Genomic DNA, 13,926 nt, shown 5'->3' with positions numbered 1-13,926 from the left:
TACATGCTCCTTACCTGTCCACCCGTGAGAGCTTCTGTGTTCCATGAAGGCACAGACTTGGCCCATGGTAGACAGGCCACAAACGATTACAAAGGAGAACGAAGAGGCTGAGCAGCCAGGAAATTCTGGGAGAATTTTAAGCTGTTCAATCCAGCCAACAGTTGCTGGGGTGAAAGGATGGCTGGTGACAGAGTAGAGAAGGGTATTACCATCAGGCTGCAGGTGAAAAGGAACCATGAAGAAACTTAGGGACTTTTGAGCAGAGGACTGAAGAGAGGTATGTGAGAGAGAAGGTCCTTGCCCTGCAGATGCCCACGGAGAGGGCTTGCTGGCCTCCCCCACACACTCTGCCTCCTTGGGTGATCAAGTATGCTTCACTTAGCAAGGATCTACCTTTTGCAGGGGAAGGGAATTCTGGTCTGCATCCTCACCATGGGGAAGCTGAGTGGGAAACGCTTTGTCCCGAAGATAGGCCAAAGGACATCCAGGACTACCTATGACCAGGTAGGTCATCCACCTAATTGAAAGTAAATAAGTAAACAAGGTGTGGTGGTGCCGCTGGCCTGCAATCCCAGTATTTGGGAGGCTGAGACAGTAGGATCACAGGTTCACAGTCAGCCTCAGAAACTTAAGTGAGGCCCCTAGCAACTTAGCAAGACCCTATTTCCAAATAAAATAAATAAATAAATAAATAAATAAAATAGGACTGAGGTAAAGCTCTGAGGTAGAATACCCCTGGGGTTCAATCTCCACTAACACACACACACAAAAAAGTCAATGAATAGAATAGTAGGGCCATTTGTCCACAAGTTAAAAGCCACTTTGTTCAATCATCTTAACTGATAATAAAGTGGTGAGGATCTAATGGTGAGTATCTAACTGATATGTTAACTGATAGTAACAATCTGATTATCATGCTAACTGAAAATAAGTACCACATGCCTGATTCCTGTTCAACATTTAACTGGTTCCAAATCTGAAAGGAAAAGAGATGGATATCCTTACTGGCATCTTACACCCCCTCCAACAAAAAAAAGTAAAAAGAAAAAGAAAACAAAAATTTTAACTGTAGTAAGATTAATTTAGCATATATATATATATATATATATATATATATATATGTGCTAAATTATATATATATAGTGCCGGGTATGGTGGCACATGCTTGTAATCCCAATACTTGGAAGACTGAGACAAAAGGATCACAGGTTCTTGGCCAGCCTCAGCTACTTAATAAGACCCTCTGCAACTTAGTGAGACCCTGTTTCAAAATAAATAAAAAACGAGGGCTGGGGTGTAGCTTGGAGGTAGAATGCCCCTGGGTTCAATTCCCAGCACCACAAAAAGAAAACAAACAAAAAATTAGGAGCCGGGCGTGGTGGCGCACTCTTGTAAACCCAGTGCTTGGGAGGCTGAGACAAGAGGATCACACAAGTTCAAAGCCAGCCTCGGCTACTGAATGAGGCTCTTAGTAACTTAGTGAGACCCTGTTTCCAAATAAAGTATAAAATAGGTCTGGGAGTATAGCCCGGAGGTAGCCCTGGGTTCCACCCCAAGTACCATAAAAAAAAAGAAAGAAAGAAAAAATAGGGCTGGGGGTATAGCTCAGAGGTAAAATGCCCCTGGGCTCAATCCCTAGTTCTGCCAAATTAATAAATTATGTTATATATTATATATGTTATATATAGGATGATGCATATATTGTATTAGTATATTAACATTAGTCTATGTTAAGCCCTTGCTACATCTAAGCTGCTTTTGTGATGTGACTACAGCTGGAGGTAGACAGGGTGGACGCAACGCCATCGTAGGGTAAATGAGGCAGGTGGAGGGAACCGCAGGTGGCAGATGCAAGCGTGAGGGACTCCAGCTTCCAGGCTGACCGCCCTCACAGAGGTCGCCCTCAGCGGGCAGAGAGCGCCGTGATCAGAGGCAGTCAGAAGGAAACACGGTGGTTATTAGCTCATTAGCCTGAAACCACTGTCAGATGGAGGAAGTCACATGATAAAGGAAGTCTATGGAAACTGAGCCCTGAGACTCAGAGAAGAATTGAGCACGGGGGGGGGGGGGGGGGCAACATAAAGAGAGACTACTGGCAACACCAGGAAAATCTGGATACAGAATGCACACCAGCACCTCAACAAACCAACTATAAGGTGAAACACCAAATGTTCATAGCTGTCCCCAGATGGTGGGTGTACGCGGGGATCGGGAAGGCATTCTACTCCCATATGGTTTTGATTATCATTTTCTTCTTTTTCTGGTGCTGAGGATTGAACCTAATTTTTTTAACCTATTTTGTTTTGAAACAGGGTCTTACTAAGGCTGGCCTGAAACCCATGATCCTCCTATCTCAGCCTCTCAAGTGATAGGATTACAGGCATATGCCACCATGCCCAGCTTTGAAACTTTCTGTAATAAAAACTTTTAATAGATAACGAATACAGGAGGAGTTGGGGACGCAGTTCAATGGCAGAGTGTGTACTTCATATACACAAGGCCGCGGTAAGGGAATGAGGAATCACGAGAACCTTCTACACTTGCTTCTACTGTGTGCCACCCCTCCGTGCACCGCACCAGCTGTGGGGTCAGGGACTAAGAACAGCTCAGTCAGGTGGCCCGAGCCCAGTGAGTCCAAGAGTCATTTTGCACAAAAGCAAGAGGAAGCAGTTCCTAGTAACTGTGTGTTCTAGGAGAAAGCACAAACAAATGTGTTTGCATTTATAGCTTTGGGAATTCATCTCCAAAACAGATGTTCTATCAATGATACACTGAGGCTCCACAGGGAAATCAACTTAGAAAACTTATCCTTGGCCAGGCATGGTGGCGCACGCCTGTAATCCCAGCATTTGGGAGGCTGAGACAGGAGGATCGCAGGTTTGCAGACAGCCTCAGCTACTTACTAAAGCCCTTTGCAGCTCAGTGAAACCCTGTTACAAAATAAAGAATAAAAAATAGGGCTAGGGGTATAGCTCAGAGATACAATGCCCCTGGGTTTCATCCGCAGTATTGAAAAAAAAAATTTTTTTTTTTTAATTTAGGTAAAAAAAAAAAAGGTCATCTTACCCCAAACCTCCAAACACCAGGGCTGTAAGTGCTGCTGTTCTAACCTTTGAGTCTCTAAGGGAAAGAGGGTGAGAGAAGGGATTTCCCCCCAAACACTAGTGCACATCCAGCTGGGCTAAGGACCTGCCGCTGTCCCTGGGGCTGCTGAGATACAGTCCTCTGCATCACACAAAGAGAAAAGGAAAGAACAGAGCAACGAACGAGCTAGAAGACAGTGAGCATCGCCTGGCTTTCCAGCGACACGACCCAGGCACCGGCAGGGGCCTCCTATCCCCAGGGCAGGGCAGCATGTCTGCCCTGCCTCCCCTCCACAGGCCGCCTCCCACACCTACCTCTGCCAGCTCCCGCTCACTGATACTCCTGGGGCCGCCTTTCTTCCTCGTGCACGGCTCTCCCCCAGTGACCGTGCCATCCCCTCCAGTGTAGCTGTGCGCGGTGAGAAGGCCCTTTTGCTCTTGGCCTTGGCAGGAGACAGGCTCGCTGGTCTCGGAATCGGAAGAAATAGAATCCCGAGAAGAAGTGGAGCCCAGGCTAGAAAATGATTTCTTTTTGGAACCTGAGAAGATAAGGCGCCCCCCTACAGAAGCAGGATTCACAGAAAGATCCAGAGCAGCTGCCTCTTGTTCCTCCTCCTCATCCTCCTCTTCTAGTTTGACATTTTTGAGCTCTTCAAATTTGACTTCGGTCGAGTCAGAATAATCTGAAACAGACAGACACATTAGACAGGGCCAAGTTCCTCCTGCACGTGGGACCCTGAAGACAGGGTGGCAAAGCACAGAGAACCTGGGCTGGGAGTGGGACCCGGCTTCCGATGCTCCTGTCACTCACAGGGCCCCTGTGTGAAGCGGCTACCTGCCCAGCCTCTCAGGCCTCCAGCTTCCTCCTCTAGTTGTCATATGAAGATACTGTCACTCAGCTTCAGGGCTCCCAAGCATGACTGCTGGTATTAGAAGGAATGCAGGGTACGGCCTGCACATGGAGGGCAGCCAGCATGTGACCACTGCCATTTCCTTACAGGTCTTCTGCAGGAACACAGGCCTGAGCTCAGCAGAGACCTGCTACCCCAGCTAGAAAATCAGCTAACAAAGCAGGTCATGGTGGTGCACGCTTGTAATCCCAGCATTTGGGAGGCTGAGTCCTGAGGATTGCAGTTCGCGGACAGCCTCAGCTACTTAGTGAGGCCCTCCACAACACAGTGAGACCCTGTTTCAAAATAAAAAAAATAGGGCTGGGGGTATAGCTAGGAGGTAGAATGTCCCTGGGTTTCATCTCCAGCACAGCAAAAAAAAAAAAAAAAAAAAAAAAATAGAGCTGGGAAACTGGGCGTGGTGGCGCACACTTCTAATCCCAACATTTGAAAGACTGCGGCTAATATTCCATTTAGAGGAGTGACCACCAGCCCGAGACCCTGCTGCTTCCCATCTCCACGCCTCTGCCAACTCCCCGAGCGAAGCACTCCTCACACTCCCATGACAGGTCTGCTCACAGCACTGACTTTGCTCTTCCTAACTTCCGACCCTGCCCTCACTCTACATCACACATGGGACAGACAGCTATCAGTTAGGGGTGTGGGAAAAGCCCCACAGTCAACGCACCTGGGAAGGGGAGGCCATCGTCCACCTGCCGCGCGGAGCTGTGGGTGGGCCGCACAGGCGCAAGGCCGGCCGGGCACTCCGGCATTTCATACGGTCCAGATGTCAGCTCCTCCTTGGGGAAGAGCTCGCTCTGACTCACTTCCTGTGGTATTTCAAGGCAAACCCTGTGCCTCTTTGTCCCTATACGGTGCTTGGCCAGGCTGCAAGGAAGAGGGCAAAACTTGTAGGAGCTCACATACCCACCCACTTATGCAAACACATTCACACACGTCCATACTGCCCACAGCCAATGGTCAGGTCCTGTCAGGCATGATTCACAACAGAGTCGCTTCTTTCTTATTTCTAGGACTGGAGACAAAAGACTTCGCCCCTCTGGGCTCATTCCATCCTCTGTAAAGTACAAGTATTGACACCCACCTCAAACTTATCATAAGAAGAACAAAGCATAGAGTACTTGGCAGAGCACCTAGTTTGTACTATGAAGCCCATACATGTCCCTCCTTTCTTTCCCACATGGCTAAGACAGACTCTTCTCAGAGCACCAGCTCAGTCCTTAACCATGCCCACAGACTTATATCCCTGTTATCACCACCCTTGTAAGTCTCCTTCCTATCACCATGTTCCCCTTTTTATTATTTATTTATTTATTTTGGTGGTACTGGGGTTCCTGGAAGCCCTTCTACCTCCAGGCTACACTCCAGACCTATTTTTATATTTTTGAAACAGGGTCTCTTACGCCAGTGCGGCTGGCTTCGAACCTGCGCGATCCTCCTGTCTCCGCCTCCCACGCGCGGGGATTACAAGCGTGCGCCACCACGCCCGGCCCATGCTCCCCTTTTTAAAGATACATTCTGAGCCAGCAGTGGTGATGCATGCCTGTGATCCCAGTACATAGGAGGCTAAGACAGGATGATGCACCACCACGCCCAGCTCAAAATTTTTTACAAAATTCAGAGCCGGGCATGGTGGTGCATGCTTGTAAGCCAAGCATTCGAAAGGCTAAGACAAGAAGATCGCAGTTCATGGACAGCCTCAGCTACTTAGTGAGGCCTTTTGAAACTCAGTGAGATTCTGTTTCAAAATAAAGAATAAAAAATAGGGCTGGAGGTATAGCTCGGAGGTAGAATGCCCCTGGATTCCATCCCCAGTCACACACACACACACACACACACACACACACACACACACACACATCAGACACGGTGGCACATGCTTCTAATCCCAGTACTTGGAAAGCTGAGACAGGAGGATCACGGGTTCATGGCCAACTTCAGCTACTTAGTGAGAGCATCAGCAACCTAGCAAGATTCTGTTTCAAAATGAAGAATAAAAGTAGAATGTCCCTGGGTTTAATCCCCAATACCAAGGAAACAAAAAAAAGAAAAAAACCACAAAAACAACTTTCTGATGAAATGGGAAAAACTGACTTTTCTGGCATAGGAGGAACCCTGCCCCTTGCCCCAACAGACTACAGCCTTTCTATCCTCATTTCTGAGGAAGAAACAGAAGGTAACACCTGAATGCTCTGACCCTGAAGGTTCCAGAGCTTTTACCAAGAAAACTCCCTCGGCTGAGGCCCGCGGCTTAGCAACAAGCCTCTCCATAGTTGATGGAGGCCGCCCAGACCTCAGGCCCCTCCACAGCAGACAGATCCAAACAGCTGCTGGTTACCTTCTCTTCATGTCTCCCTCCTCTCCATCGACTCCTTCCATGTCCGCCTCTGGGCACTCCTCCTCACTCCCAGCCCTTGGGGGTAGTCCACTCTCCTTCAGAAACTCAGCTGCTTCCGGTGTGGGCAGAGTATGGTCGATAACTGTGCTGTCCTTCCCGGCTTTCCACAGTTTGTATCTTTCTGGCTGGAACTTCCTCACAAACACATCCATAGAGATCTTCACCATATCCTTTCTGCAGGAGCACTGCCACAGGAACCAACAGGTGAAGGACACAGTACCTGCTCCCACATCACCCCACACCTCCCTCCAAGGGGGGAACAGCATTAGACACTCTAAATCCAAGGCTGGGGGAGTACTGCCTTGCAGAGCCTCTAAACATGAGGAAGCAGGGAAAGGCAGAGACTGCACGACACAGGAGTCGACGCGGGCACAAACAGGGTGCGACAGGATGGGAGAGATGCGGCATCCGCACAGGTCCAGGCGGCCAATGGCCACCTGCCCCTGCACATCCACCCAATCAGGACTATACAGACAAGTCCGCTACTCTGGGTCAGAGGTCCAGCCTGCTGCTTGCCTATGGTAAAAGTAAACTTCAAGACTTTCTCAACAGAAAATCTCACAATCTCCGTGGAAAGAAATAAGGGTGTGTGGCCGTGTTTTTAATGCCACACAGACTTAAGCATGGGACCTCGCTTTCCATACTTCCCAGAGCTGCACACATTCAAAGATTCTTTATGAAGACAAAATGCTGGGACTTTTACACATTCCCAGATACTCTGTCTCCAAATTCCAACACCTGAAAGAAATGATCTGACACCAACCAACCTTAACTAACAAGAATTTGCTCAACTTGTAATCCCAGTCCTTGGGAGGCTGAGACAGAAGAATCAGAGGTTCGCAGCAGCCTCAGCTACTTAGTGAGGCCCTTTGCAACTTAGTGAGACCCTGTTTCAAAATAAAAGAATAAAAAATAGGCCGGGTGTGGTGGCGCTCGCTTGTATTCCCCATGCTTGGGAGGCCGAGACAGGAGGATCGCACGGGTTCGAAGCCAGCCTCAGCTACTTAGTGAGGCTCTCGGCAACTCAGTGACACCCTGTGTCCAAATAAAAAATATGAAAAATAGGTCTGGGAGTATAGCCCAGAGGTAGAAGGCCTCTGGGTTCCACCCCAGTACCACAAAAATAAATAAATAAATAAATAAATAAATAAATATAAAAATAAAAATAAAAAATAGGGCTGAGGATGTAGCTCATAGATAGAACACCCTGGATTCAATCCCCAGCACTACAAAAAAAAAAAAAAAAAAAAAAAGAATTTGCTCACTTTTTCAATCAAACATCTTAAATCATGGTGTTATAGGAAGAAATCTAGCATCCTTACCAACACAGCTTGTTTGCCGTACTCAATCCACCGACGGGTAGCAAAATTGGTAGACTCTGCACAGTTGAAGCCGTGATTAAAGCCAGCATGGTAACCATAAGGGAAAGTGATCATGAACTCTCCAGCTTCTTGAGTCACCTGAACAAGAAGAGACTTGAAGCAGCTGCTATTACACATGGCAAAAGCCTACAGAACAGGACTCCTGGGCTCCGGCTCTGCCAGCCACTCAGATGGATAAGAAGTCATAAAACCACAGGGTCTTGCTGTCGTGTATAAGATGCAAAGCCCGAAGACTTCGGATACATGCCGTGACTGTAATTAACCCTTCCTCCAAATAGAGCCCTGTGCAGGGAAACTGACAACAGGAAAGCACACTAGCAACTCCTCTAGATCACAGCCACACCCTCGATCGAAGTGACAGAGTGATGAACTAGAATAAAACTGTAAAACAAAGACCAGAAAGGGTGGTTTCCATGTAAGTCTAAGGACTTCTGTACGTATCAGCTCACCTTATCAAAGGGAATGCCATATTTCTTCAGCATTAAAGGGGAAATCAGGGTCATTTTATGGCGGAGAAAAGCTTCACAGCTTTGAGCACTTCCTGGGAAAAAGCCTGTTTAAAGAAACAATGGTCTGGGTTTATTCCATGCTCCACACTAACCCTGTAATCCTGGAGGCACTTCACACCTGCAGATCTCCTCTAGAGGATAAGGAGGACTAATCTCCAATGGGACCTCCAAAAATCTTTCCAGCTCTGGCAGATACAAGACTCTGCAGTGCACCTCTGGGCTCTATGTAGGACACGATGTAGGGCTCTGTGTGGGGGACTTGAGCTCACCCATGTTGCCTTTGTTCTTACAGCACTGTGAAACATTTTAGGACTTTCTCCAGTCCTGAATGACTGAAACTGCTTGCTCAATCTTTTGTCGGTAATAAGACATCTACAATATAAATCTACCCTGGTTTTGTTGAAAGACACTCACTAGAGGCACAAATCTATCACAGTCTACTTAAAAGAACCAAGACATAAAATAACTTGATTCTGCCAGCCTTGTGGCACACACCTGTAATCCCAGGACTTGGGAGGCTGAGACATGAGGATTGCAGGTTCAAAGTCAGCCTCGGCAACTTTGCGAGACCCTATTTTAAAATAAAAAGTGTGGTGGTGCACGCTTGCAATCCTAGTATTTGGGAGGCTAAGACAAGAGGATTGCAGGTTCGCAGTCAGCCTCAGCTACTCAGTGAGGCCCTCTGCAACTTACAGAGACCCTGTTTCAAAATAAAGAATAAAAATAAGCCGGCCTTGGTGGTGCACGCTTGTAGGCTGAGACAAGAGGATTGAGGTTCGCGGACAGCCTCAGCTACTTAGTGAGGCCCTTTGCAACTCAGTGAGACCCTGTTTCAAAATAAAGAATAAAAAATCAGGCTGGGGATGTAACCAAAGGTAGAATGCCCCTGGGTTCCATCCCCAGAAATGCATAAAAAAGAATAAAAATAGGGCTGGGGATGATAGTAGCTCAGAAGTAGAATGCCAGGCCGAGCATAGTGGTACACGCTGTAATCCCAGCATTCACAAGACAGAGACTAGAGGATCACAGTTCGTGGCCAGCCTCAGCTACTTAGGCCCTTTACAACTCAGTGAGACCCTGTTTCAAAATAAAGAATAAAAAATAGCACTGAGGGTATAGCTCGGAGGTAGAATGTCCCTGTGTTCCATCCCCAGTAATGCAAACAAACAACAAAAAGAAGTAGAATGCCCCTGGGTTCAATCCTCAGGACTGAAAAAAGAAAAAAAAAGATTTATAAATAAAAAATAAAATAGGGCTGAGGGTATAGCCTGGAGGTAGAAGACCCCTGGGTTCTGCCCCCAGTACCACACATTAAAAAAAACAAACTTGATTTTTACTTTAACATTTGAGGTTTCCAGAAATAATATGATGCATGTACTTTTTCTGGTCCAAAAAACCCATGCTTGGTAGGACTGAAGCAAAGACAGTCAAAGAAGAAAACACTTAGTTCCTTCTTGAACAGAGCAGGGAAAATCTCAGACTGTGGCTGCTGCTCTAAGGCAGCCGATCTGGCAGTCAAGCTCACCCCACCTGCAGGCTTGTGAACGGCAACAGATCTGACCATAGAAAGCGGACATTTCAGAGCAAGGAGTGGGAGGGAGACACGCTACCTTTGGCGAGGCGCTCCAACCGCTTTCCATGCTCAGGCGGAACAGAGTACCTGCAATCACACGAGAGCATTAAGACAGTGAGCAGAGGACGGGGCAGAGGACAGGGCAGAGGACACCTGGGAAGCACCGTGAAGCCTGCAGAGCGGTCTCAAGGGCTCCTGGTGCACAGGCACAGTAAGTGTGTGAGGTGATGGATATGCCGACCACCCTGACCTGATGACTACCCCTTACATACATTACTGAAATGTTACACCGTTCTCCTTAGGTATGTTTAATTCTCACATGTGTATTAAGAATAAAGAACCTGGCATGGTGGTTCACACCAGCATCCTAGTACTTGGAATATGGAGATAGGAGGATCACAGGCTGAAGGCTAGCCCATAGTATCTTAAGGAGAAACTCTGTTTCAAAATTAAAAAATCAAAAGGCCTGGGGGTGTAACTCAGTGATAGAATGCCCCTGGATTCAACTCCCAGCACCAAATAAATAAATAAAATTGTTTTAGAGCCCAATACAGTGACACATGCCTATAATCCTAACTACTCAGGAGGCTATGGCAGGAGGATCACAAGTTCAAGGCCAGCATGGGCAACTTAAAAATGAGATCCTTCTAGCCAGGCATAGTGGTGCACACTTGTAATCCCAGCATTTGGGAGGCTGAGACTAGAGGATCGTGGTTTGTGGACATCCTAGGCTACTCAGTGAGGCCCTTTGCAACTTAGTGAGACCCTGTTTCAAAATAAAGGGGGTGTAGCTCGGAGGTCGAATGCCCCTGGGTTCCATCCCAGACCCGCAAAAAAAAAAAAATAATAATAATAATAATAATAATAATAATAATGATAATAAATAGCATCTGAATTACAGAGGGCCTCACTAAGCTGAGGCTGTCCGCAAACCTGCAATCCTCCTGTCTCAGCCTCCTAAGTACTGGGGTTACAAGCGTGTGCCACCATGCCCAGCTACACACAGGCATTTTAAAAAGGAGAGGGGAAAAAAACACCAGAAAGCAATCTAGAAAAATGAAATATTAGCCAGGTGTGGTGATACATGCTTGTAATCTCAGTACCTGGGAGGCTGAGACAGGAGGATCATGGGTTCATAGACAGCCTCAGCTACTAAGTGAGGCCCTCTACAACTTAGTGAGACCCTGTTTCAAAATAAAGAATAAAAAATAGATCTGAAGGTGTAGCTCAGAGGCAGAATGGCCCTGGGATCAATCCCTGGTGTCACAAAAAAGAAAACAAAAAAATAAAAATGAAATATTAAGACTGTTAGGGCAGAGGAGTGGGGAGCCTGCACAGAAGTATGGATTTATTCCTTCCACAGTCATTCAATTAACAAAATGTCTTTTTTTGAATGTATGGTACTGGGGATTGAGCCAGGGGCTTTCTACCCCTGAAGCCCTTTTTATATTTTATTTTGAACTAGGGTCTCTGTAAATTGCTGAGGCTAGTCTTGAACCTCCGATCCTCCTGTCTCATTCCAAGTACTGGGATTAGAGGTGTGTACCAGCCAGTCAGCCAATAAGACATCTAGTGAACATTCACTATGAATCAGGATTTATGGTACAAAAAGTTTCACTACTTTATAATATTGTTCATGTAATAAAATTTTTACAAAGGGAAAAATCGAAGGGCGGTGTTATATAAGCTCAGCATTTTAGAAAACGCTCCCAGCAGTCGGAAAGGCCCAACTGGGGGAGGCTCGGGGGAGAATGAAAAGCGGCAGAGATGAATTAGACACCCAGAAACCTGGCCTCATATATGCTGATGAACCCATTTTCCCTTCATCTCCATAAAAGCAATACTGATTACCCAATAATTAATTACTCCTCCACCTGATAGGGTGTCTAGACATCACAGAAGCTGCTCTTCATAAAAAAGAGAGAACACTGAAGACTATTAAAAACTTCTGCAAAACTGTTGAAACTTTATATTCTGAAGCTCACAGTAACCTCATTATACCTTAATCTATCCTAAAGATGGCTTCAGCAGGCGCAGCAGGAAGCTGAGGAGGATGGACGGCTTGACCCAGGAGTTGAAGGTCGGCCTGAGCAACTACATCCGTCTCAAAATAAAATAAGAAGGGCAGCAGTTTGCTTCACACGCTTGAGGTACTGGGCTCCATCCCCAATACCATAAAAAAGAATAAATTATTCTGCAAAAACAACAATTTATAGCCAGGCGTGGTGGCGCATGCCTGTAATCCCAGCATTTGGGAGGATAACAGAAGGATCGCGGTTCGCAGACAGCCTCAGCTACTTAGTGAGGCCCTTTGCAACTCAGTGAGACCCTGTTTCAAAATAAAGAATAAAAGCCGACGTAGTGACATACGCTTATAATCCCCGCACTTGGGAGGCTGAGACAGGAGGATCGCACAGGTTTGAAGCCAGCCTCAGCTACTTAATGAGGCTTTCAGCAACTTAGTGAGACCCTGTTTCCAAATAAAATATATAAAAAAAAAAAAATAGGTCTGGGAGTATAGCCTGGAGGTAGAAAGCCTCTGGGTTCCACCCCCAGTACCACCCAAAAAAAAAGAATAAAAAATAGGGCTGGGGATGTAGCTTGGAGGTAGAATGCCCCTGGACTCCATCCCCAGTACTGTAAAAAAAGAAAAAAAAAAATTATCACCCCAAATAGTTTCCTTATGAAAAGGAAGGAGGAGAGAGAATGCCACCTAAAGGACCCTGGAATTCACCAGTAAACCCATGCAGGAGGCGCTGGAGCCCCGCTCCAATGACCTGGAGAACGTACCTAATAACTAGGAAACCTTCTCCTGATCAAGAATGATGGAGCCGGGCGTGGTGGCGCACACTTGCAATCCCAGCATTGGGGAGGCTGACACTGGAGGATCGCGGTTCACGGGCAGCCTCAGCTACTTAGTGAGACCCTGTTTCAAAATAAAAAATAAAAAATTGGACTGGGGGGTGCAGCTTGGAGGTAGAATGCCCTTGGGTTCCATCTCCAATTCTGTTAAAAAAAAAAAAAAAATACAGAAACATGCTAGGCATGATGGCGTACACTTGTAATCCCAGTAACTTGGAAAGCTGAGATAGGAGGATCACAGGTTTGAGGCCAGCCTCAGCAACTTAGCAAGAACCTCAGAACCTTAATGAGTCCATGCTTCAAAACAAAAAACGTTTTCAAAGGGCTGGGGGTGTCGTTTGGAAGTACAGCACCCTGGGTTCAATCTCTAGGACCAAAAAAAAAAAAAAGATGTAATTCCTCAGGTCTGTTGAGAAGTTAGAAAGCAGGAGAGCCTGGAACAGCCTACGACTCTCAGTAACTCGGGGGGTGTACTTCTCCAAGGCGGTTGAGGAAGAGGACCGTGTTCTTTATAAAGTCTCACTTCTCAAAGGCGGCCCGCGCTCCAGCAGCATCTGATCACCGGGAGAGCAGCTCCAAGGCAGAACGCCGGCTGCACTCTGAGCCTGCTCACCAGAAGCCGCATTTCACCCCGCTCCCAGGCACGTCCGTGCACATTAGCCCAGTGGCCGGTACGTTACCAGGACTTGGGCTCTCCAAAGTGCAGGTAGTTGATGCTGTACAGGTCCATGTCCTCTGTGTGCCAGGCAAAGGACGTCTTCCACATGCCGAAGTAGAGGTACGGCGTGTTCACACCCTCGATGGTGATCCCACTCTCCTTTTCCACCAAGTCCAGGATGGTCCTGAGCCGGCCGATGTTCCACTCATCCACGTGCTGCCAAGAAAAGGACGGTCAAGAGCAAGCCCCATCTGAACAGAAGCTGAGGCTGCCGCCTGCACCACAGAGAGGGCCTACGGTGAGCTGCCGGCCTGACCAGCCCTGGGATAACGTCGAAACCACAGCCTCAAGCCGGGAATGACGGCGCACGCTTATAATTCCAGTACATGGGAGGCCGAGACGGAAGGATCACAGGTTGGGTTGGAGGCCAGTTTTGGTAACTTAGCAAAAACCTGTTTCCAAATAAGAAAAAGTAGGGTTGAGGATACAGCTCAGAGGTAGCATGGCCTTGAGTTCAACCCCCAGTACCACAAAAAGTAAAACTATAAAG

General features: G+C 47.1%; 1 protein-coding gene across 2 annotated transcripts in view; it reads right to left on the bottom strand.

The window, feature by feature from the left end:
- KDM4A (lysine demethylase 4A) overlaps positions 1–13,926 on the bottom strand; it is a gene marked incomplete at both ends in the record, with an annotated part of 57,755 nt that overhangs the window by 33,589 nt on the left and 10,240 nt on the right. For both annotated transcript variants that reach the window (XM_080692402.1, XM_080692403.1), the window contains 7 exons: positions 3,399–3,766; positions 4,662–4,861; positions 6,333–6,577; positions 7,715–7,852; positions 8,224–8,327; positions 9,894–9,943; positions 13,399–13,592. In XM_080692402.1, the coding sequence (XP_080548528.1) occupies positions 3,399–3,766; positions 4,662–4,861; positions 6,333–6,577; positions 7,715–7,852; positions 8,224–8,327; positions 9,894–9,943; positions 13,399–13,592 (1,299 nt within the window). The remainder of the gene's footprint in view (positions 1–3,398; positions 3,767–4,661; positions 4,862–6,332; positions 6,578–7,714; positions 7,853–8,223; positions 8,328–9,893; positions 9,944–13,398; positions 13,593–13,926) is intronic.

Source organism: Muscardinus avellanarius (genome assembly GCF_963383645.1).
Source record: "Muscardinus avellanarius genome assembly, chromosome: 3".
In the NCBI taxonomy this organism is placed as follows: domain Eukaryota; kingdom Metazoa; phylum Chordata; class Mammalia; order Rodentia; family Gliridae; genus Muscardinus; species Muscardinus avellanarius.
The sequence above is the reverse complement of the archived record's forward strand: the minus strand, read 5'-3'. Positions and strand labels throughout refer to the sequence as shown.